This window comes from Strigops habroptila, chromosome 1 (assembly GCF_004027225.2).
Source record: "Strigops habroptila isolate Jane chromosome 1, bStrHab1.2.pri, whole genome shotgun sequence".
In the NCBI taxonomy this organism is placed as follows: Eukaryota; Metazoa; Chordata; class Aves; order Psittaciformes; family Psittacidae; genus Strigops; species Strigops habroptila.
In genome coordinates, this window is record NC_044277.2 from 126,956,371 (window position 1) to 126,982,545 (window position 26,175).

General features: G+C 35.4%; 1 protein-coding gene across 17 annotated transcripts in view; it reads right to left on the reverse strand.

Annotated features, from left to right (window-relative positions):
• Positions 1–2,422: 2,422 nt before the first annotated feature.
• Positions 2,423–26,175, reverse strand: part of DGKB (diacylglycerol kinase beta) — a 367,688-nt gene continuing 343,935 nt past the window's right edge. For all 17 annotated transcript variants that reach the window (XM_030503309.1, XM_030503319.1, XM_030503389.1 and 14 more), the window contains 3 exons: positions 16,648–16,768; positions 14,667–14,727; positions 2,423–5,103 (listed from right to left, as the gene is read on the reverse strand). In XM_030503309.1, coding sequence (XP_030359169.1) covers positions 4,996–5,103; positions 14,667–14,727; positions 16,648–16,768 — 290 coding nt within the window. In that variant the 3' untranslated portion in view covers positions 2,423–4,995. The remainder of the gene's footprint in view (positions 5,104–14,666; positions 14,728–16,647; positions 16,769–26,175) is intronic.

Here is a 26,175-nt window from a genome sequence, read left to right on the forward strand (position 1 = left end):
GCCTATTCATAGCTTCAAGCAGTTGGGCAGTTTCACATAATGGAAGCCAATGGTCATAGAGAAGTTTCTCTGCTTCAGCTATTTTTGTAAAATTAAGAGAACCTGATAATGGGATAGCTCCATCCACATCCGTGCCACACACACAAATCAGATTAGGAAAGGTCAAACCTCCTTATTTTAAAATCAACTGAAAATCTATAGTCTGAGCATAAACGGGGTATAAAAGCCAGAAGGCTCCCTGTGGCACAAACCCAGATTAGGCAGACACCAGCAAATCTTGACAGACCTGAGGAGAATTTGTGCCATCACTCACTGCTGCATAGCACACCCTCAAAGCCTTGCATGCCATGGATTTTAGCTTATTACTTTATACTAATATAAAGTAATATAAAGTAAAATAAAATATCTGTTAATGAGATATTAACAGATTCAGCTTCCAGATCTCATCCATGTTTTATTTATTTTCCAGCAAGGGCTGTAGTAAGGCTTTTACTCACCTCAACAGGACCACAAGAAGTTTCCTTCCTTATGGACAGAGAAGAGAAAACAAAATGCTTTCAGACCTGAAGGAGCTAGAGACAAGCAGCAATTATCTGACAGGAGGCCGACACGTTCTTCACCGCTCTTGCATAAAACATTGAGCAATGCTTCTCAGGCCCACCTCAGCTTTCTAAATTTAATTATTTATTTTCGTGCTAACTACTTAGCAGTTTGGCAAACTGCTACTTTGCAGCAAACGCAAATGTCACTTTTTTTTTTTTTTGGGGGGGGGGGGGCCATGAAAGCACTCAGAAATAAACAAAACCCTGGCAAGTCCTTTACCTTCCTTTAGCCATCTTTCATTTCTCCTTTGCTCACAAGTCCTTCTCCCTTCACAAGAAGGGCTCAGTTATTCCTCTTCTTGGGCCTAACTCCTCTCAACCTTTTCTCTCCAGGAGAGAAAGAAACACTACCCCTATCCTTCAGCCCTAAATAGAAAGGAACTCTAGATCAAATTAATTACCTTCCTTGGCACATTACTGCTCGTTAGCCCTTAGCACCTTCATCTGGCCTCCCAGGCCCCTCACTGCCATTTCTGTGGGCTGCCTTGGAGTGACTCACCCCTTGCAAACACCACTGAGCACCTGCTTTGCCATTCCTTAGCAGAAGTCTCTGATCTTCTGCTTCCTTGTCTGGATAATTCTTCCTGTTTGTTGTGGGGTTTTTTTTTGTTTGGGTTCTCTCCCCGCAGTTTTGTAGCCATTCCCTCTAGTCACTCTTCAAGAGAGGTGAGGGAAGACAGTCCTCTGAAGTGACTGCTTCCCAGAATGTCTTGGTCTCGCTATGATTCACCTCAGAACTATAAGCTCCAGAAGACAGTTGGGGTTGAAGGCACTCAGTAACAGAACAGTGTGAGCACCCTAAATCACTAATAATCATTGAATAGCTACAGTCTTGGCTAACAAATATTAACCCAGACATTAAAAAAAAAAAAGTATTTTTCTTTCTTTCTTCCAATAATTATATCTAACCCACACATTCTTTGACTATATTACTTCTTATACTGATATTTTGAAACATGTTGAAGTCTGAGTTTATTTGCCTTAAATAATTTTGGATATTAGCTAATCATTGTTGTGATTTACATGCAATACTACAGAGTTGATAAGAGTGAGGAAATGTTGTAGAAGATCTACTTCTGCTTCAGAAATCAAGTGCTTCCTAGCTCATCAAAGTCCTCAGCATATCAGCACATTATCTGTTCTAGCATGCGCATACACGTACCACACACCAATAAGCCTAAATCACGAGGTCTAACCCCCTAGCTTTAAATAGTCATGATGATATGCATACAAATATCTTGCAAGTACTGGAAACAGTAATTCTGTATTTGTCTCTGCAAGAAATTCTGCTTCTACCTCCTTTTAACAGGAACTCATGCAAAGTCAGAGTGACGCTGACCAATTTCAGAAGTTAAGGTTTCTTCCTGAGACGTCATGTTCTTTCCTTAGCACATTGCCCAGCTGCAACACTCCAGTAGGGATATGAAAAATTTGCAAATCTAGTGTCAGATATAATTCGTACATATTTGTAATTTCTCTTTATATTGCAGGCATCATCAATGAGGCCTTAAAGAATGCTTCATTGTAAACAGTGGAAGGTTTACAGCTACCACTCTTCAGTCAATGTAAGAACAGTGCATCCATTTCAACTGTATGAAGATACATGCATATATTCTTTGTTTCACTTCATACACCAATGTATAATTTCATGATGTTAATTCTGTGCATACTGAAGTGAAAAACGGAACCCCCTCTGAAGTTCTTTCATTAAATCAAACATTTTCTTTCCCTATTACGTTTTACGTATTCTAAGATTTTATCTTCATCATCAATACTTTTAACCTAATCATGGCTTTCATTTATTAGAGGCCATGCTAAAAAAAAAAACCCAAACCAAACAAGATTAATAGGAAGACAGAGTGCCATTGCTATGATAAGTGCCAATGTAGTAAAATGGCTGCTCCATTATATTTTGCTACAGTGAGAACTTGATACATACTAACCAACAGATCTGCTTTGCCTATTACATGTCTAGTCATACCCATATGTAATTGTGATTACATGAACTCATCTACCCTTCTTTGTACGAAAAACTGTTGTGAACAATTTGCTATCACAGACTAGCACAGTTAAAATTACATATATTGTTAAATAATAGCTCATGTACAATTTTATTTGCTTTCAGAGTTACAATGTACAAGAGAGAATCAGAGAGCACATTGTAATTATTGTTAAACATATTTTTGCCACAAAAAGTTGAGAGCATTGGTAGAAAATCCTATGCCAAGTTACGTGAAAATATTTAACACCTGTAACCATAATTTCATAAAACAAATGTACACTTTATGTAATATTATGTCAGCAAGTACCTTTTTTTTTTTTCCAAATATCTTTTGCTCTATACTTATGTATGTCTGCAGTTAAGAAGTGCATCAAATGCTTCTCTGTGTGCGTGTCTGCAATGCACAGGAAAAATACTAGTTTACCCCTATGGCAACTGTAATTGTCAACCCCACTGGACCAAAGAATGGAGAATTACAAGATCTTAATTTTAGCAAATAATTGGCCTCATATTTTTCTACCTAATGCTGAACATAACATTAATTGGTATTTACCTCCTAATGTTTACAGAACACAGACTGTATATTTCAAAGACAATCCTTACCAACTATATATTGACTTTTATTTCAGTGTCTGTTATATAAATTAGGACTCTATTGAATACTTGTACTAAGGAACAAATGATAGTAACTTTATTTAAATACATGCACAGTACCGTGCACTACAGAATGATCAAGTACTGTTTTTTAATGGATGAATAAATCAATAGAAAAATAGATTTAATAAATCATTAACATTTTAAAGTCTAGATAAAAATGGGAAATCATGCATTTCAGGCAAAGCTTCATTTTTTCCTTGTTTGTTTTTTGATGAAATCTCTGAGAACTTAAGACATGCAGAGCTGAGAAGCAGCTCACTCTGAACAAAGAGCAATGTTGAGACTGCACAGAAAGTTTTGATTGAGACTGTTTATATGCAAGACTGAAAAAAGTTGCCATTCTTGGACTTCCCTTCAACATTAGACAGTGCTGTGCAAACCTTGGACAAATCCCTGTATTATGATTTCTAAGCTGTTAGGAAGTCTCTCAGAGGGCTAAGAAAGTAAAAACCTGAGCAACTGCCTCCTCAAAATTTACAAGTGTTTTGATTTCAGACAGCAGACTACAAAAGGGGAATAGAAAACAGTTTATCCTTTCCTTAAAAGGTTAATTTAGGGGATGAGTAAATTATGGATGACAAATTTATAAATAATAATGAAACAAAATTAGATGTAAGTTTAATTTTTCAATATTTAGAGTATGTGTCTATGTCTATCAACTTAAGAAACAAACGAAAAGTGAGTGTTTACTTGCAATTAATTTAATGTTTTTTCCTACCCCAACATTTGTCTGGTCATGGCCAATGTAATCAAAAGAACTGTAAATTTTCAGAAGTGAGTCTACTCCAGTGAGCTTGATTAATTATGCATTAACCCATTTCTCTGAAGCATCCTTCACTAAATCTTTGGTGGGAAATGCACTTTATTAGGCATGAGCTTTGGTTATTCGTGTGCATACGCACTATGCTATCGGTCAATACGCAGAATGATTTAAAGTTTGCCATGTTACAGAGATGTACTGCTCATTAAAATAACTCTAGTGTTTCAACAAACAACACTCATGGCTAGTTTTGCAAGTATTATCATCTTCGCTCTTAGCAGGATTTCCTCAGCCTTAATAGTTTTTGCTCAAACTTGCATTGACTTCCAATCTTAGAAAAACTTACACCAGAGTAATCATGATCATCTGAATACTGCACACGTTAGATGTTTTCAGCAGGTACAGTTACATACATAGGAGTTATCAGAATAAGATATAAGAATTTAATGCTTAGCTAAATAAAACTATTCTCAGGGTAGAAAGAAATTATGAACTAAAAATACAGGTTAATGAGACCTGTAATAAACTTCACTCTGAAACAGGTCCAATTGGCTATTGATGTGAAGATGTTTGATTCAATGAATACTATTAAACCTATGGCATACGATCATTGTAGTAAAAAAAGTTGAAAGGGAAAAGACAGAAAATCAAATTACCCATGGCATTCTCTTCCCATATTCCACGGCAGAATTAGCCCATAGATTAGTAAATGGTAAGGCATGCAACAAAAAATACGCTGTATCACTTTATGTAAACATCTGCTTTCATCATGCAAAATGCCTACAAAACTCTGACAATATTTTTTTCTAGTAGCATAGTTTTACATTAGCTCAGTTACAGAAACTGTTGAACCAAAATCCATGATTTTGCAAGTAGAAGATATTCTAAAATTCTTGAAAGATTTCCAGCATAAATATTCCAAAGCTCAACAAAGCTATATACTTTTTTTTCCCTAAAAACTAAACTACACAGGCTTATTCCTTGCTGTGGTTCCTTGTTCTTTTGATGATAGAAGAGAAAAGACCGGTTTTTGGAGGAGGTCCCATCAACATGGGGGCTTGGTTCTTGTGAGTAATTTTTATCTGGGGAACAAAGAAGAAAAACATAGTTATCTCCTGAGCTAGTACAATTCTAAGTATTATCTTTATCTGTGACTTCCAAATCTTCTTCATTTAATCAAAGAAGAAAGAAAAATACCTGTATTTTTCATGAATGATGTTATATATGCAGTAAGCCAATCTACATGTAATCATTGTTTCCACAAAAACTTTAAATTATACATGCAATCAATATTAAAAATCCTATGTAATAAAATACGTGCCAATATGCGATCTTAACTTTTGGAGTGTGGGATTTATTGCTTGCAGTTGAATATTTTACATATCTACAAGATGAATAAGAATTTAAAAGTTGGAAAGGACATACATGCGGACAGACCAAGCTGTTGCCTATTATTAAGATATAAGCTATGTCTTTGTATGCTTTATTTATACATCCAATCAAGCTGTACTTCCCTTTTAACACAGGACAGTAGTTAATTTCAAAATAACCATTATTAACAAAAGTTAATACACAAAAAAGGTCAAAGAGATGAACTAGCATTCTAATTTATTAATTAATTGTTAATAGAATAGACTCAAATATTCAAAAGACTATTTAAAACACTTTGTAAGACTGCTCTAAATCCACTCGTTTTGATTTCTTTGATATAAAACTCCAAATCACCTTAAATGAGACAACCTTAAAGTAGATTATGTCTGCAATTTTCTCTAATTCAAGTCTAAATTAGAGAAGACATTTTATGAATGTATGCTATGCTGAAAGCTAATTGAAAGCAATTATCAAAGTGGCATTTTGTCTGTGACTTTAAGATACATTGTAAGATAATAAATGATACTCATTATGTAATAAAAAGGTCACATCTTGCCTTTGGGCTAGTGACGCTAAGAGTTTTTCAAAAGCAATCCGAGACATTTTCTTTAGTGAACTACGACTAATACAAGAACCATCACTTATTAAATATCAGTTGTCACCTGCATAGTACCCACATCAGAGATGGGTATTTCTTTCAAAAAGAAACACCACCTCATTAAAAACTGGAAAAATATATCTCTTAAAGTGCATACCTGACATTTTCAAGTTAAAATGAATATCCTTCACTTGTCATTCACTAACAGTAATGAAACAAAAAATGTATGTCACGTGGAGAGGCTCATTAAAATATAGATCAGGACATTTCTTGGGGTGGAAATTTACTTTACAATATAAGAAGACAGAAACATAAAAATCTCAACAGAATGAGTGGGTTGGTTTAACTCTATTAGAGCCTTTACTTTCCTCTCCAAATGCTCATTTTCATGCCACCTTAGATCATTAGTCTCAAATTTCATACGTGACCTCTTCTTGTCAACACTGTTCATTAGTATCAAATTTAGCATACGGGATTTTTTTGGAAACCTAGATTAATTTCACACGGATAATAACACTTGCTTTCAAAGACAGGCATCAACATATTTTTTCACAAGAAATTCTGCTTCAGGCATCACTTTGGAAGCCAAATCTGTAGTTGGGGTAAATTGGAATTATTCCATTGATGTCACTTTCTAACAGCTGATGATCTAGTCCTGGAAAATCGCCTCAAGAGTCTTTGTAACTTTACATGCTTCATAAGACATATTTTGGGGCTCAGGAACAGTGATGACATCAACCAGATCCTGAGGATCAATACATGAAGTAATCTGCAGCTGCTGTGACTGAATTTTTGAGAGTCATTAGGGATCAGCTTATTGCAAGATGGCCATGATGCGGCAGTAGGAATGGCCTCAGTTTCCTTTCAAAGGCAAATCATAGTAATTCCATCTTCAAGTGAATAAAAGAACAAAGCTCAAAAAATGGCTTTAGTATGAAGAGGTGAGGTAATCCTGAGACCCCATACCGATTGCATGTTGGACTGAAGCTGTTCAATGCTGCCGAGGATGAATGCAATTACATATAGAGAAAATGTTCATCATTTGTCATGTTCTTTTTTGGCTTTAGCCATCTGTTTTAGAGACCATGACCTCTTCAGTATGTTGTATCCTATCAGCTGAGATCACCTAAGATGCCTGAACATGATTAACCACTCATGCATGGGGATGGAGACCTATATGTATTTCTCCAAGACATATTTTCGATGGTTATAATCTGGCTCAATTCCAGTGGTGTAAAACATATTTTACATTATGAAAACATAAAAATAAAGAGTGAACTTAAAGTATTTTTTTCTACTTATGCACAGTAGTGTATATTAACATGGCATTGGTTAAGAATGATAACCACTGATTCCTATTAAAAATAATAATAGTAAAACATTAGAAAAATCTTATCTTTGGTTGATAAAAAGAGAAAAGTATGTTTGTAATACACTCTGGACCATTGTACTACCTTGCTTGAAATAGGCTAATTTTGCCTTTCTCAAGACTTTCAGGCACTGCATCTCTGTTCTGGACTCTCACTTCTGCTTCTGTTTTAATACTGGCAGCACTGCCAGAGTTAGTGGTGTAAGTCTGGACCACAAGTGACACCCAAGACACTTCGAGCTACGAAGCAGCATTAAGGGTCTCAGAAAGAGAAATAATGTTGTAGAACAAAGTAGAACTGGACACTGAAAGTGCTGTATGGGTGACTGAAATGGACCAAAGGAAAAGAAAAAAAAAAAAAGAGGGGAGAGAAATCTTTACGTACAAGCAACCAAGATTTAGTCTAGTTAAAAATAAAGAAATCACTTATAGCTGTATATAGATTCTGTGAGCAGGCACATGGAGTTTCTAAAGACTAACTTTTACCATTCAGTTTCTCTTTCATTCAGCAAGCAACCTCATGTCTTTTTTTTAGAAGCACAATTATAAAAGCTTTAAATAAGACCCATTATTTTTTTGCTTTTCATTTGTCCTAGGTGAATCTGTGATTTACACACACACAAGAAAGAGAGATTGCTCAGACAAAAAATCCCCAAAGCTCAAACCCTAACCTAACATACCCGATGATACCTTGAGAAACATACCAATACATATTACTGTGGAATTCTGAAAAATAATTTTTGTGATCACCTAGTTTTGTTGAAAACATAATCACTTACAGAAAATATGGAGGACATTTTAAACATAAATTAGGGGAAGTGCTGCTGGAGAAAAAAAGCTTCTATTTGGCACAAATTTTTATTTAAAAAAAAAAAGGTAAAATGAGGAAATAACAAGACTCCAGTTTGGGGGAAAGTAAATAGCCACCTGAGTTGCTAAGATATTGTGGATTTTTGTTGTAAGCCTGATATACCACATTATAGGCTAAACTCAAACTGTTGAAGCAGTTGATAAAGGAGATAACTTTTTGATAAAGGAGAAACCTGAATTTGTGATACTGAAGATATGTATAAATGCATAAAGCAGACATTTATTTGTTTCAGGAGCAGGTCAGAGTTTCAAAAATGTGCCTTGAAGCCACATTAATACAATGCATCCACTAAATGAAATGCAGTGAGCATCAATAGTTTTAGTGTGATAAATATATTTTACATCAGTCAATTTTGCCTTCATGTTCCTGACTTCACAGAATGCCTAAATACTTACTATTAACAGAGAACATGGTGACATAAAACCAGGTGCTAACTACAATGCTAAATGACAGTAGAAAACTGAAAACAGAGATAAGAAAGAACTCCTGTATTTAAAGGACGGAGGGGAAAAAACTGACAGAAAAGAACTTCTCAAGTTGGATCTGTTAGTTTACAGTCACCTTTTTCCATGCTATCAGCAGGGTTTGAATATTGGTAGTTTTGAGGATATGAGGGTTTTCCCACAGCCTAAATTTCCATATGTTGCTCCCCTTATAGGAAATGGAGGGATGCAACACCTCTGTATCACATGAATATCAAATACTTTCATCTTCCTGTTAGGTGATCAAGAGCTGTACTGAATATCACGGTATGAATCAGACCTATAGAATGTAGGCAGTGCTAAACAAAAGCAACCTGTGACTTGGATTATGTGGCATTTTGGTCAAAATCTCTTCAGATCCAGACCTGTTGTTTTAAATATAGCGTTATGCAACACATCTTTTAGATAAATTTCTTAACAATATTATTGTGCAAAGTGCAATCAAATCTAATCAGTTTGGCATTAATTAAGTTCTAATAATATACTCTAGTCTCTCTCCTAAGTAGTGTGATCCGTTTCCCCTTCACACAGGTAGATTGAAAAACATTACGATGTCATCATAATTTTTAAACATACTGAGAAAATGACAGAGCTGCAAAATTAAAATAAATGATTAATGGCATTTTTTTCATGTTTTGTACTAATAGGTATCAGTGAGGTTTAAAATTAATAGAGCTGTCAAGCTCAGGGTTGTTACAGATCCAGTGCAGAACTAAAATGGAAATTATGTATTCCACAGACACCTAAAGATGACACCTTGGAATATTTTAAATTTTAATTAGTAGGTGCAATTGTTTTCCCCCCTCCTCCCTAAAACCACTGCAAATTAATTGGCAATTAGTCAGAACTAATTCTTTTCTTAACAATCTGAACTGGAAAGAAAGGTGCATTACATGTTAGAGTATTTGTCTGGGGTGCAGAAAGCACACATGCAGAAAATTGCTTTGTCAATTACAAAAACTACTGTTGTGAAATTCAGAAAATATATGCATAGGTAAACAAAACTCATTAACGTGTATTGTACCTGTGAGCACAAAAAACAATGCCCAGCTGCAAAATAAAGTTTTAAAACTCAATAAATCACTCTGGCCTTGGAATAGAAATGTATGTTCATAGTTGCTCAAAAGGGAAAAAAATGCAGCATGTTAGTTTAACACCAAAACTTTTTCTAGCAATTGACCCATTTATGGGTCATATATGTAATAATTGTCTAATATTCTACTTAAATCAGCCACCATATCTAGGACCAAGTTCCTCTTTGCTCTAAAGAAGCAGACAAAAGTTTAAATTCTCCCATTACAAACAACTGATAAGAAAATACTACTACATTCAGTGACATGGAAAGAAGATAATTTACAGAGTCTAGAATACAGCTGCAGCTTCTTCATGCTATCTGTGGGGTGTTGGTGACAATGGGTCTACATAAAAGCAAGTCTGTGACTCTCCTATTTTTCTCACCATCTCTGGCCTAGAGTGATTATTAGTAAAAGCTTTTCTGTTTGTTTGTTTTTAGTTCTTGTTTCTCTCCGGACTTAACTACAAAAGTAGGACTTTAGTAGGACCTCTGTGCTCAGGCTTCTTGCATCAATAGGGACAACAGGAAATGGTAGAGAGAAACCATTCATTCATTCAAAACTTATTTTTAAGGTGCATCCAAATGATAATATTTTGAAATACTATTTCTGAGTTTCATTATTAAATGGCTTACTACAAGTTTTCCTATCAGTAAATAATTCTAAAAATGCTACGTGTTTCAGATGTTTATGAAATTACAGTTCAGGCAATCCATTAGATGAGCTCTGACTATGGATTTTCATTTTTGTTCCTTCATTTAGGCAATATTTCTATGGACATTTCTGTCATCTACTGTTAATCTAATATTGCTAGCAGCCTGTCACTCTTTCCGATATGATGCCAAGCAACTCAGGAATAGATGAACAAACTGAAATCACAGTTATTTCTAATTAAGATGGGATATTCTTATGGATTTTTTCAAAACAATACTAATAATTTATGTAGCTAAATTGAAAGATTACTTTTCTTAAAAAAAAATTCTGGTGTCTAAAGTTAAAGTTTATTAAATTAACTTGAGAGTCTTCAAAGTTTCATTATAATTAATGACCTGTTTGGAGATCAGGTGAAACCATAGATCTCTTTCATGTTTCTATATTTGCCTGGGAAAGCTCTGATAGAATTTCCTCTTCAGCTAATCAGATGAGATGTTTAACATCACATTAACATTATCATCTTTCTTTCTCCCAAAGACTCCTCTATAAAAAACAGTGAAAACAATACAATTCAATGCTCAAACTCTGCATCTTATTATACCAGAGCAGGGTGACTTTGTCAGACACTGCAGCCTGCATGTGTTCAATATACTGAATAATTCTGGATGACAGATTTTCAGACCAAGCCACTCACATTTTAAAGTGCTAAGTATATCTAGGGACACTAGGTGCATGAGGACCAGAAGATCATAAAAGAAGTTAAAAGTAGTACACAACAACGTCTCCAGTACTAAACTGATCACAGGAATGAAAAATCACAGATCACAGCTTCTGGGGAATCACTGTGTTATCTATCACATCCCACAATATTTTCTGAGAGCCCACACTGTCATTTTGGGGGGAACATGGTCTCTATATGCAGGAGAAGGGGCAGCTGTCAGCAACTTATGCTATTTGTATAAAACTCTTCTCCAGTCAGAAAGGAGAAGTAGCAAAGATAAACTTCTTGCTTCCTTCAACAGGCAATAAATTTCCAAGCCCGCATGTGCAGCCTGCATCCCATAGATAACAGTGATTTGATGCAGAACCTGTTTTCCTTAATATGCATAATGAAATAGTAGGAGAATTTTGTTTAGGTTGAACTTGATTTCTTCAAAAATCATTTGCAAAATATTCTCATTTGTATCAAAATCTGAACCAGAAACAGAAAAGGACTTCTTAGCTTAACCGCTTGCACTTTGGGCAAGGGTTGATTCAGTATTTCCTGATTTTATGAATGTCTTTCTCACTTAGTCTCTGTAATATTTATAGGTCAGTCCCTAAAACTACTAAACTGAGATGACTCTGAAGTTCCTGAGACGGCCATACCAAAATAAAGTAAGTAAGTGTGATTTCAACTTTACAAAGGACAGTTGAGGGGGGAGAGGCAGAAGTCTTTTTTTTTTTTTAACAAAAGCTTTCTGTCTGGAACACCGAAGAATCAAAAACCTGAGGCTCAGCTGCTGTGTCTAACTGGCATACATGATCTGTGCAATAATAGAACAAGATGCAGGGGTCTCTCCCCTAGAACTGGTACAATGGTATATCCAAACACAACAGTAGCTTCTGTCCTTAAAACAATATAGCTAGAAATCTAGTAAGTGCCTTCCCTCAGCATGCCAATATCAAAATGAGAGGTAGCATGGGAATAACCCCCTATGTCTCAGTGCATGATGTAGGAGTGCCACCACTTTATATATGGGCCTCAATTCTTTCTAGGAGCTAGGAAAATCAAACACTCATATGTTTCCTAAACAACTAAACTCATTGATTTCTTTATCTGATCATCACACTTTTTCCATTTAAAATCTGGTTATTAATTTTCTTACTGGTATTTAGGGAAGAAAACACAGATTTGTCCCTAGGGGAGACAAATGCTCATGATTCTTTTATTGTCCTTCTCATATTTTTTTCTAAAATTTGACCTCTTGCAGGTTCAAATAATTGGCTACATAGCTGGCTACATGTAAGAATATATTTTGATTTTATGGGGTTTTTTTCAGACTCTGGTTTTGGATACACATCACTGAGATATTATCGCAATACTCAGGTGATCAAATACACTTTGGCTTCCAAACAAAGACCTCTGTAAAGCACACACCTAGAAATCAAATCTTAAACTTTGGTTGAGAGAAAGCTAACATCCACCTTTGCCATTGTCTCAGGAAGAATTGCTAACTACTTTGCAGAGAAGTTCAAGGAAAAACTCTACTGTAGTTAGAATTAGTGTGGAGGGAAGAGGTTGGACCATATATGTTTTTTCCTTTGTAAGATGCAGAAAACAGAGGAGGGTACATGTACAATAACGCAAGGAGAAATTGCAATAAATACATTAAGCTCCTCAGCAAAGAAAAAAAAAAAACCCAGAAAAATGAATAACATAAAATAATAATTCTGTATCTAAATTCACTGAGGTGCAGTAGCATAGACAAATTGTTCATGTATTTTCTTCTCAGAAGAAGTAAAAACATTCAACAGTATGTAACACAATGTATATTCTCTTAACAATGGTATAGCAAAAATGTTGGGTTCCACAAAAAAGCATGTGCCATTTCTATCCACTTTAAAATTGTACTTCAACTGGATGGTGGTAATTATCAGTAATAATTTACTGTTTCCTCAAGGCAGTAATTGAAATGTAAGAACTGTCTCTTCACATTTGTCCTCAATTGTGCAGGCAGCTTCTGCTAGCGTTATCAATCAGATAGCAGGGATTTTGCACAGAGCAAGCAATCAAGACAAAAAAAGCACATGTTATTGCCAGCATCTTTCCATAAGTTCTCTTCTGTGATCTGGCAACTGAAAAATTACATGTCTTTTTCTTGAACAAATAACTTCTGGGTTCAGTACTCTTGGTATCTCTTAACTCCAAAAGGTTTCCTGGAATAAATCTCCTAAAATTCACACTGTTCTACTTTCACACAGTGTGTGCACATGATTCTTCTCTCATTGCAGCATTTGAGCACTTAACCATAGAGAATTAGAGTTCAGGCACTCTCCCTGCTGTTCAGCTGTACACTCTGATGTAGCTGGTAAACATAAACTATTTACAACCCTTTTGTGTCCTCCTAACCCATACATTATCAGTTCCCACGACTGTTAGCACCTTACTGAAGGTGCTCCCTTTTATTTTTTGTATAACATTTAATTCTACTACACACATAAAGCTCATGAAAGTGATCCAGTACCCTGGTTTGGGGAATTACTCTCATCTGTAGTGGGATTTCTTCCTTGTCACATACTGTCATACGAGCTGCAAGGATACAGCAATTCATCTACTTTAAAACACAGGTCTTCTTTAGGGAAACAAAACCACTAAAATTATATATTAAAACATGTTGCTAAGACTATATTCAACAACATAGAGCTTAAGTCTCTTCAACATTTTCCCAAAATGCTCAGCCTCAGAGAGAGATGAAATGGAGAGTTCTTAAAGATATACCTTTCTTGTGCTGCCTGTAAACAGCTACTCAAACCTCCTCTGAGCAAGCTCCTATCCTGTCCTATCCTGTCTGTATTGCTGCTTACCTGCCCTCACTTCATATGTGTGTTCACTGAAACAAGAGACTAAATAATTTCCTTCATTTCTCATTTGAAATTTAAGGATTTAAAAAAATATTAGTTCTATCATATAATTCAATCAGCCCAGTCAAGACTTCAGTTTTAAATAAAACCTCCTTGATATGAACTCTCAAACATGCAATGGAAAATCTCCCTAAATTTTTAAAGAATAATTAGTTACTTTATACATTTTAGTGTCAAAATGAACATTGGCTTTTCCTCAGCAACAGAGACTATAAATCTGATAGATCATCATAAATGATCACACTGAGTAAAGGGATGCTGGGACTGCACCCTTTGTGCATGTTCCAAACTTTTGAAATAAATACTTTTTATTCCATCCTAACCTGTGGGAAAAAACCAGCATGATAAATTGAAAATGCAGTGGGTGTTGAACTATATAAAAACAGTGTATGAAGATGTTACTTAAGTAAATTAAGTTAATGCTGATGGCAATGTTTGTCTTTTTAAACCAAAATACTCTTTATCATTGAAAACCAAGTGAAAGTAAATAAATAATTTAATTTAATAATGAATTTCTGACCACTGTACTTTTTGTTACTCATTAAAAAAAGTTCCTAGGTTTTTTTTGTTCAGCTCTCTTCCTTGAGATAACAGTATCCTTACCGTGCAAGGAGTTTGCATCCAAGGTTCCCCATCTATCTGCATAGGCAGTGACTTGCTGGTCCTAAAGAGATATATTTCATGGTATAAGAAAAAGTAACTAGACAAAATTGATAAATGTTAAGGAGGCATATATGTGATGACACACACATATAATCCTGATTTATCCCTGAACTTCTATGTAATTTCCAGTATGGCCCAACATGCTTACAAAAGTAACCTAGTCACTTACACTTACTTTGATTTTTAACAAAGCAAAAACATTGCAAACATTCACACATCTTGCTAGTAATACGCTACTCTCTCATGGGAGAATAGCCTATAATTTGTGAAACAAAGAGTAATTACACAAGAACTTCAGGAAAAAACCTTATTAACTGAAAAGATAAAGGAACCTCTGCTATTTTTATAATTCAGACTGGCTGCTATAAAGGAAACAAGAAATAAATTTTAGCTTTGTCTCACCATTTATTAGAACCATAAAAGATGTTTTTACACTCATGTCTAACTCTGGGTTAGACAGAGTAACACATAACATGACAGTTGTACTATATTCAGAGGCTTTAACATACCATGCTATAAATTTAAATTGTTAGTAAAGTGACACTGATTTTAACATAAAGCTACAGCCAGTGTTCCCTGTCTAGTTTTTGATACCACTTTAATAAAATTATTGACAAGTGAGAAAGGGGAAAAACCAAGGATGAACTTTTTGGGTCTTTTCCACTTATAATAGTTTGCAAACAAGACTATTAGAAATAACACAAAGTAGATAAACCTAATAATGGAAAAATGAGTCAACTGAGTACTCCTGTTCGTCAATGGAAATCCTGGCTTGGACATTATTCAAAAGTGACTGATAGCTCATGGGAATATCCACTGTCATCTATGGCCATAAGTGGATGAAGGGAAGAATGTTCAATGAGCTCTCACTTTATAGGTTTGGAAGGGTTCTGAATCTTTTTCAGTTGTGGTCCTGCTGACGTGGTGCTATAAAAATTATCTCCTGGTATCCAGAGAAGGTTGGAATGCCTCTGTAATCTTATTTCTCTTCCTCATCCAGTAGAAGAGTATTTTTGAAGTCAACACCACCTAATCCTTGAGGAGAGTCTCCAAATCTACCAGTCACTTTGGCAAATCCTACTTATTTTAAAGTTTTTATTGCTGCTGTTCTGTTTTATGTTCATTCTAGGCTTCCAGGGCTTTTAATTGTATAGTTTATGATTTTATTAAAATTTTGGAAAATTCTTCCTCATAAATTCTTCACTGAGGAAGAGATGACCATCTCTCTTTTCTCCAGTCTTTACCTAATCCAAAAGTTAGAATAATTGTTTTCTCCTTGAGTCCTAATCCAAGTTTCCTCTATTGTGAATGTTCTGGTCACTTTTAGCATAGAAACAATAAAACACAACTAAATTAGCATGCTCCACCACTAGTGGCTTACACATACCAACGTGTTTAATAATAATGACTTGTCAATGTTCAGTAAATAACAAAGAAATCAAAGCCAGAGCACTTTGACTTCTAGAAATCAAAAAAGAGCTTTACAAATACTAAGTACAGGCTAATATTCCCTGGTGAGGAATGCATTATAAATGGGTTAAAAGTGTCAAAGTAATATTAAATTACTTTTTGCTCAAAAGTGCATGGAGTGTATGTCAATGATAAACCCCAATATGTTTATGCCTTACTCCTTCTGCTCCAACTGCTTGATAATATTTCTTCATAGGATGAAATGACAATTGAATACAGCATGTGAAGACTGAATGTAAACACCCTTTTTCTAGATTTCTGACACATTTAAAGAAAGGAAGACGTATAGGCATAGAATACGGATGGAAGAGATATTTCATATACAAAAATGATACTTTCACAAGAAATAATTACAGTAGTTATGACTATTGAACTACCAAAGTGGACTGATAATACATAAAACTTTACTGTTTCACTACAACAGCGCAGTGCAAATTAAAGGTGCCGATACCTGATGACAACAGATGAGCACTGGGCAAGCCGTCTTCCAGCACTTTTCAGACCTGTGTATATCTGTCCCATCTCCATTGCTCCTTCCAGACCAACCACTTCCATAAGCTGGTCACTTAGATCTGCAAAAGTTGAAAAAACCCAACATTTTGTCTAGACAGCATTTTGACAGTGGTCGTCCTGACTAGCAAGAATTGTGAGAAGACCAGCGTGATAACAAAAGATGTGGAGAACAAAACTGGCAAAACTGATGATTCCTAGGAAGTGACTGCAGCTTTAAGGTTGGACACATCTGGGCCTATTGTCCCACCATTCTAAAATATCCTGACCAAAATGATTCTAAAATACAATAATAATATCAATGGTTAATTTTAATACGTGAATACTGATCAAATAATCTTATTCTATGAGAAAATAGGAGAGACACCTTCATTTAGGTTGTGCTCACACAATGAGATGTTTGCAGTTTAGAAATTTAGAAATTGGATCTTTGTCTCAAGTAGTGCACAGATTCAATGCAAAAAGGGCAGAAAACCCCCTTGTATCAGCAACTATTCCTGAACTTTGTAGTGCTTGTTTGCACCAGTTATATATTTTTATTTCACACAGGTTTTTGACTATGTAGCATTATGGCATTAGTCTTTAAAATATATTTAAATAAATCATGTCTCTGGCAAAATAAATATTAGATTGCTTGACTTCAAGGAGCCAGGACAAGTTCTGTCTAGAATTTCAGATATAGAGGTACAACCAGAAACCTAAACAGTAATATAGCAGTCTAGTCTGAGAAATAGCTAAGCAAGGTAATGAAATATCCAGAATCAATGAGGGTGTTTTGTATGAAATGCTTTATATGCTCCTGTTAAAATGCACGTTGCCAAGACCAAATGGACAAGAAAAAGAAACATGTTTTTTTAGCTGTATGTGTGTTTTATAGATTGGCTGTTAATATCCATGTTTCCAAAAGGCACATTATTTGGTGAAACACAGGAATGAGCTAAAATGTTAGAGTCTATCATCACATTGAAAAAACAAATAAAGGAGAGCACATTACTCTTTGTATATTTCAAACCCTTCAACCTTTAATGAAGGTAGAATTTCATGCTAATTATCCTATCTATGGGCCTAGCCCAAAGTTTCAAAGAGAGTCTTTTTTGTTCACTTCTTTGGACTTTTAATGAAGTAATTAACTGAACAAGTACTGTGATGGCGAGTGGGTGGGGGAAGTATGAAAAGCAAATAGGATTTATGGTCTGGATTATTCTGCTTCCAACAAGAAAATCTGATACTATCCATAGCCTTCATTTTTCTTATACTTCCTTAATATTCTTTGCTATTTTCATTTTCTCATCAGAGTGAAATCAGTTCCTCATAGTATTAACGAAGCAAAACTAAATCCTGTTCTTTCCTAGTAAGGAAAAACAATGATGGACAAAAGATTAAAATATACAATATGATTAATTCTAACTATACATTCAATAGTTTGCATCCCTATAACGCATGTAGACCCAATTTAGTATGTCTTACTTTCAACTGAATTGTTTTTCTTTTAAGATTTTTTTTTTAAGTTACTCACTTTTAAACTTAGGTTTAAACAATTTCTGCTTTTCTTGATAGCCATAGTGGGATTTAAGTGGGAAAGTCCTCTCATTTTCAAAAGATATTATATTAGAAAAGCACACAGAACTTTATAGATGTGCTAAATCATTAAAATGTTTCCAGCCAAAGAAAACATTAAATTTCTATTCACTGGGTTATTAGAAAATTATTATTTTTTAAATGGAAGAATAATCAAGAACAGATTTTTATTACTGACAGCTCAGGCAACATATGCAAGATTCAGAATAGTGACATTTGCAGTGATATAAATTTGATGCATCATTTTTCAATAGCTGTGAGATTAGTGCCAGTAACAGCAGATAACAAGGGCCAAATCCAGCCCTTTGATCTGTACCACACGTCTCAAGAAATGTGGTATATTAAACATTGGAAGATGGAACTGAACAATACTCTAATTCACCGAAAAAGTGAAACCTTTTCAAAAACTTCACATTTGCAGTGGCATATTCCCAAAGTGGGGTTATTTTAGGCAAAATATGAATATTTTTAGAATCAAGCTTAAATTAGACATAACCTTCCTTCAGAAGCAGTAAAAACTAAAGCAAGTGTAACATGCAATTATCGACTTAGGGTTAGTTCATGCTCTTGCCCTTGCTAATACATTTGTCCTGATGCTTTTGCATAGTCATATCCATTTCAAGAAATCCTTGAGCTATATTGACTTTGATAAGAACTCAGAGTGAGCAAAAGTGGAAAAGGGAGTGTGCCTATTTTAGTTCAATTCTTCAAAGATGTTACATGGCTATAGGTACACTGGCTGAATATAAAGGGTCAAGACATCAATGAATGGATTACATTTGTTCTTAAAAGGTCCCCACCAAAGACTCTGAAAGAAACTAAGCTCTATTAAAAGAGATCAGATCTTCTATTAAATTAAAAGATAGGAAAAGGGAAGTCATTCTTCATTCTAGTGGAAGGTTATCACTGATTTCTTAGAAAGATCTGTGCTGGCCTCTGTACTGCTCAACATACACCCCTAAATAATGTGGAAATAGAAGTAGATAGCGAGTTCCTGAGGATTCAGTGAAGTAAAGGCAAAAGCCAATTAAAAAAAAAGTTCAGGAATTTTACAGTACTGAGTAATAGGGCTATGCGAAGGCAGAAAATTCAATACATGTAACTTAATGGCCATTAAGTGACATGGGGAAACAGAGCTAATTACATATATGTAAACTGTTATATGCATACATATTGCATTTAAAAAAACCCATGGGGAGCGTGTGTGTGTCTGTGTGTATATATCCATATACACATGTATATTTATATTGCTGGGCTACAACTAATACTGTCATGCTGGAATTAACAGTATGGAGTTGCTGTGGCCACTGTTGAAAATATCAGCTCAATGCTCAACAGTGATCAAATACCATCAAAAATTATGATTGGTATAGCCATACAGTTTGGAGATTGTGGTTCTGGCCCACTCAGCAATGCGTAAGAAGATATAAAATAGCTAGAAATGACAGAGCAACAAACATGGTAACAAATATGGAGCAGCTTGCCTATGCAAATAAATTAGACTAGAACCCTTCAGAAAGTAAGGAGATGAGTGGAGGAAAGATGAGAAAATAATGAGTGTCATGGAGTAGGTGAAGAGAGTACTGTAATTCAGTATTTCTTAAAATGCAAGAACTAAGGGGGTCCATAGCACTTCTAGAACAAGCAGGAAATCCTTTTTACATAATAATTTGTTACACCATGATGCCTTACTAGACTTCTAAATTCCCCAAATCATAATTATTACATATTTGGTAAGGCATCTTAATGGAAGAATCACTATAAGTTTGCTCTCTCATGCTTTATTTCTAATAATGCAATACAGGTTGGAGTTAGAGGTCAGACACTGAGCTACATGAACTTGCAAGCTGACCAAGTATCACTGGTTTTGTTTTCCTCTTATATATCTTTTATAAATTGTAGACCAGAATAAGGAATGCTGCTGTTCACTAAACGTCATTCATCACTTAAAGCAGCTTGTAATGTAGACTTTTCCATGACATGTATCCCAACTGTGTTTGAAACCTAATTCAGAAAGTAACTTCCTTTTGATTCTCAAATTATGTTCTGAAGTTACAAATTCGTGTGCATCTGTGTGTGCCTCTACCAACTATCGAGCAAAAACTAGCTCTTTTAAGGCATGCTGTATTTCTTCTGCATTCTACAGATTTATTCTATAGAGAAAATAATCAATTGGTAACTGTACTGATAAAATTCTCCAATGCATGGTCCACCTATTGTATATAACAGTTTTAAGAGGTTTAGGTTTATGAAACTGATGGTTAGATTTTCAAAAAGAATTTAGCAGCTAACAGCAAGCAACAGCAACTACCAGATACTGAGCAGCTTTTCAACCTAGTCAGGTCATTTCGTTGCGTAAATGAGAGCCGAAGTCTCATAGGTAAGCTATCATGGAGAGCATCTCGGTATTAGTGCATTAGGAAAATGTTTTTTGACTGGTGCCTTGGGGTTCTTGAGTCCGTTTGCTCTACTTTGAGCTCTGTGAAAGAGCTGAAGGCTCTTGCTTGTTTTCTATGTGAATGAGCCGTTACAATGTGTGGGAATGTTTTCACAGCACCATGCCTCTCCTGCCCTCTTCCACAAACCAAAGTACTTCACGTGTCTCCTCATATTAGCCCTGTCAATAAACAAAGCCATCTCTCCTGGGAGAGCGCTGCTGTCAGCAGATGGTGACTAGCATGCAGAGGGGCATCTGACCCCTTGCACTCACTCCTGATGGGGAGATAAAGTCACTAGGGAGATGATTGCCCATTTTATCCCATCAGGCAGCAGGAGAAAGAGAAGTCCAAACAGAAACTTGCACAAATGGCAGACAAAACACTGTATATGAATATAAGCCTTTTATAGCACTTCCCCAACGCATGAAGAAACACACTTGTAGACTTTAAAGTTTCTTAGTGAGGAGTTGACGTTATCCATTAGCTTGGCACTAGCTAAATGCTTCAATATTCAAAGTGAACACAAGAGAAAAACACATTTGGAATTCATCTATGAAGATAAAGCAAGGAAATCAAAATGGGGTAGGGGGTGGGAAGAAACATGGTGTGATTAGAAATACTGATTTACATGGAGAACTTTGCCACTGTAATGGAACTGGTTTTGATATCCAATTCGTCTTTGCAATATATAAATATTGCTGTCCTGGCAAGAGATTGAATGACTCTATTATAACTTGGGGTTACTGCACTCACTCAGGCACATTTGCATAAAAACACTGTTGGTCAGTGGTAAATCTGTCTCTGGCAGCAGTTTGCCTCTGAAGAGAAGGGGCTCCATGGCTTACTAATGTAATCAAACCCTAGTAATCATCAGGCTGGAAATTTTTTTGTTCCAGCTAAAATACTGGATAAGAATTTCAAAACTGGTATGGTGCCAGAAGATCCCTGAAAAACTCCTGAGCTCAATGCTTTGCACCACATGAATGCTTTGGTTTCTTCCTAGAACATGGCATATATTAAATCTACAGTTACCCATTATGCAGGAATGCGGGGTCACTTCTATATGCAGGGATAGGGACCGCTGTTGTAAAAATGATAAAAATGTGTTTAATGTTACAGTATTCTCCTGATTTTAAATGAATGGCTTTTTCTAGATTCCTAGTTAAAAGAAATCAGTCAGTCAATAGCAGTCTGTACATACTGTTTTTTGTTATGCTTTGCTTTAGAGAAGCTACCTGAAGTAACATGAAAAAATGCCTCAACATTTTTTATGTCAGAGTTATATCTAGAGGTCCAGATGATGCCAAGGCTCTCTTTTATTACTGATTCACAGACATATAGTAAAAGACAGCTCTTATGTCCAAGAATTACTAATACAGACAAATATAACAGACAAAGCATTGGGTAGGGTAAAAAGAATATCATTATATCCATTTTACAAAGTGAAAATTGTACACAGACAAGTTTAGGTCCTGCTCCTGTTCTCATATTATGCTGGATATGTGGTGTGTAGACCCACTAGCGTCATTATATTATTTCTATCATGTAAAAAGTATGAGTTTGCAGAACTGACCTGGCCAAGATCACACATTAAGTTTGTGTTAGAGACAGGAAATAAACCAGCAACTCCTGAATTTCAACCTTCTGCTTTTAAAAGTCTATTCTTGCTCTTAATACCGACCTCGAGGATATATATCAAGTGCTACATCTGTAGCATTTGACCCAGTTTTGAGTATTTTGCATTGCTGAGTTTACCTGTAAGCACTAAAAATCTCAGGTGGCTCCATACATCTATTTCATGCCAGAACTGATTCTCAGCTCAAGCCTTTACTCTTGTATTCATACTTCTTTTCCCTGTTTTTAAAACAAAAGAGGCTAAGTCTGCCTCTTAGAATGAAGAGAGGAAGATATATCATTGCTGTAATTTTCACCCTAGTGAGATACTCAGATACGGTGATAATAAATTAACAGCTATTTTCTATCTATAAACACATACAAAAATACATATTTTATACCTATGCAGACACATACAATATATAAGAATATTTATGCATATGTGAGAAATTCAGTACATTTTTGCTCCACCATCCGAATTGATGATGCACTAAGTAACTTTAATGGGGTGAGAATGCAAGGGTGCTATTTTTGACACTTAAAATGAATGCAATCAATAAAATCCTCTCTGCCAAATTCAGTGGCAAAATTACTGACTTCAGTAGAGCCCAGATTTCACCTGGCATCTTGTGTCTTGCATCAGTCTAGCACAGATGATATGTCCTCAGATGGAATCATTTAACGGATACAGCTCAGCCTACTACTGTGTAATGGATTTTTTTTGTGTATATAATAATCTCCTGATTCTTATTAATCACTGAATTACAAGCTTCCCAAAAAAAATAGGAGGGCAAACAAGGAAGAATCAGTTCTTATGATTAAATATTTAATGAAACTTCTTAATGAGCACAAAAGGCCTTTGTAAAACTTTTCCTTAAGTGAACTTTTTTTTTTCCAGCTTACCAGGGGGAAAGAGAGGAGAGTTCTTCATAGAAACTTTTTTTGACTAATAGTAAAAAGAAAAAAAAAAACCCAAAACCAAAACCAGCAAAAAACAACCCACCCCAGAGCATTTAAGTTAAATCACTTCCACCCAAAACCTTCTCCCAAATACCAGCGTTCAGATGTTCAACATTTGAAACAAGGGGTTTCATCTTCCAGTGTGGGAGATCATTATGGATAAGTCTTTTATGGTAAAGCTTGGCAGACAAAATGTATTCTTTTTTTTTTATAGATTTATTCTTTTAATAGTCTGAGGTACAATTGCATTGAACAGGCTGCTGCACCAAAAAGCTCCCTATTATTTTAATCTGTGTTCTTTTAAAAGTTATTTGTTCAAAAGGATTTCACTGTGTTACTCTTATACCCCCTTCATCCAACAGAACAAAAGCTGTTCTATGAAAGGAGTCTAAACTTGGACAAACCGTAAAAAAAAAAAAAAAAAAGCAAAGTTCCTCTCTGTTTTTATCAAATTTGATTGCTGCAGCTGTTCCCAGTTTCTGTATTTTAAAAATAGCCTTATTCAGTGCCTTGTTGGCTAAAGGCCAGAGTACCATTAGAACATGCTGTACGGAAAACCTCTATTCAGTTACAGATACAGAAATATATTTAAGATCAGTGGGGGTCATCTGCAGCAAACACTTGTATGGGCGAAAATGGAATTTTAATGTGCTTGGACTGCTCACCACTTTTAACAGATATTTAAGAACTTCAAACCGGATATCTGTCTATTTGTATTGGTACTATCATATTACTGAGCATCAGGTACAATACAATATGAGCAAGTCAAGATCATTTCAACTAACAAAAATAGATCTAATTCTCAAATTACTCCTTAGTAGTTCTGGCATTCACTTTAAATGGCTCCTAGTAATATTGGATATTTGATTAGCCTATAAAAATGCCACAGCCTAGAAAAGAAAAATACAGTAATATTGATGGAAATGTAGAAATCTGATCAATGAAAACCAGCTTTGATATGTACATTTCTAAGAGGACTAGTAGTAACAGGGGATAAATGTTCCTTTTCTGCAGGGAAGCAAACTCTAATAATGGCATTATTCCTATATTTATCCACCGAAGAGTTTTTTAGTTATCTGCCAGAAAGAAATCATTGCATTTATGTGAGTACTAAAACTCCTTTTGATTAAAGTGGAAGCAATTTTCATCCAGGAGCTCAGAAAACCCCCAAATATGATCTTCCTTCCTCTTTCTTTTCATGAGAACGAATTCCATTTGCTTCCTCTACCATGCTAGTACTCTACGGTGTTTGGAGATCCCGGTATGCAGAATGGATACTGGTTTAACAACAGCAATTTGTAATTATAAAGCAAGAGCCTAACTCCAGGAAAGTATTCTGAAAAATCAATGAGATGTATCACAGACTACTTTTAGCCATTTCTGCTGATCTAGAATGCCTGCATTAAAGTATTCAAGGTTATGTATTTCTGCATCAGCTGGGGAAGAATCTTCAGTACGGTAGAGATATCCAAGGTCATTATTTGGATAGGTACTAACAGGAAAGAAAACACAGCAGTGATGGCATCGATATAGTCTATAAAAGCTTGCTAGGACTTCAAGTTCTTAGTGGCTTGTTGGTTTTCTAAGTTTCTGTGCCCTCACTCTCCCAGGACCTGGGTTAATAAGTTAATTAAATGCTACAATCACACTTTGGATTGCAGTTTCAGTTACAAACATTGTCCACACCTTCTCTTTGCACAGAAGAAGCATCAGGCAATTGAATCAAGTCAAATCCAGTGAACACTAGAGCAGGTATTTGTATTGCCTATGTAAATCAGTCAATCTTCCCACACTTCCTGCAGTCAGTGAGAGTAAAGAAGCTTTGATTCAGTTTCCCACTAAACTAAGTATTTTTGGTGTTGCCTGAGGTGGCCTAGGATTTCCAGGACATTCACAAAGGGCTGACAAGCCTGACACAGAAGCAACAGAAGCAGCAGATGAAAGGATGGTATCTTGAGAGGAACTCTAATGGTGTTAGGAACTTACATATGGAAAACTGAAGAAAGCTCAGTGTTTTCTCCAGACAATGATTCAAAGGAAGAATCTAAGAGGTCTAATTTTCTGGAGGAGCATGTTTTTCCTCTAATGTCATCAATAGGAATCTTTAGTAGACAAGATAGCATGATTAGTCAACTTAGCAGTGTGTCTACACCTAGCTTTCTGCTAAATCTACCAGCCCAACATTACCACATGTGTTGGCTCCTTTGTGGAGGCCAAAGCCTGCGGATGTGATACGCCCTCTACTTATTGTTTGATGGGACACAAGTGTGCTTGCTACCTCTAGGACCGAGCTCCAAGTATGCGATCGATTGATTTTTCCCAATGCTTACTTTCTTTGAATTAATTCTGTTCTCATGAATTTGTCATTGTGTGTTTTGGTCTCTGCTATCTAATCTAGTTATATACAAGCAATTGCAAATATTTTTCTTCCTATCTGAACTACACACATTGCTAAAAGTTCAGTGTTTTTTATACTATTACTGGTTTACAAGACAGTTCTGGGATATGCAGAAACCTTTGTTATTGAAGAAACTAAAGGGGAAGTTACCTCTAATAGTGCTGCAAGAAGAATAGTATCTGCTTTGATGTGCTTTACATGGAAAGACAAATAAATTTCTTGTTATAACTTCCAATATTTTAAGTATTAATAACTGACATCAAGCTATTTTTCAATAGCTATTTTTCAGTATCTTTTGTCACAGTTATTTACAGGACACATAGGAAGAAAAGGTATTTCCATAATCATGATCAAGATAACTACAGAGGAGTTCCAATTTCTTCCCAAGCACAAAAAGACCAGAGTCAGCTACAAGTATCACACTACTGAGACTCAAGCTATTTTTACTGCTTCGATCCTGAATGGTATCAAATAGAAAAAG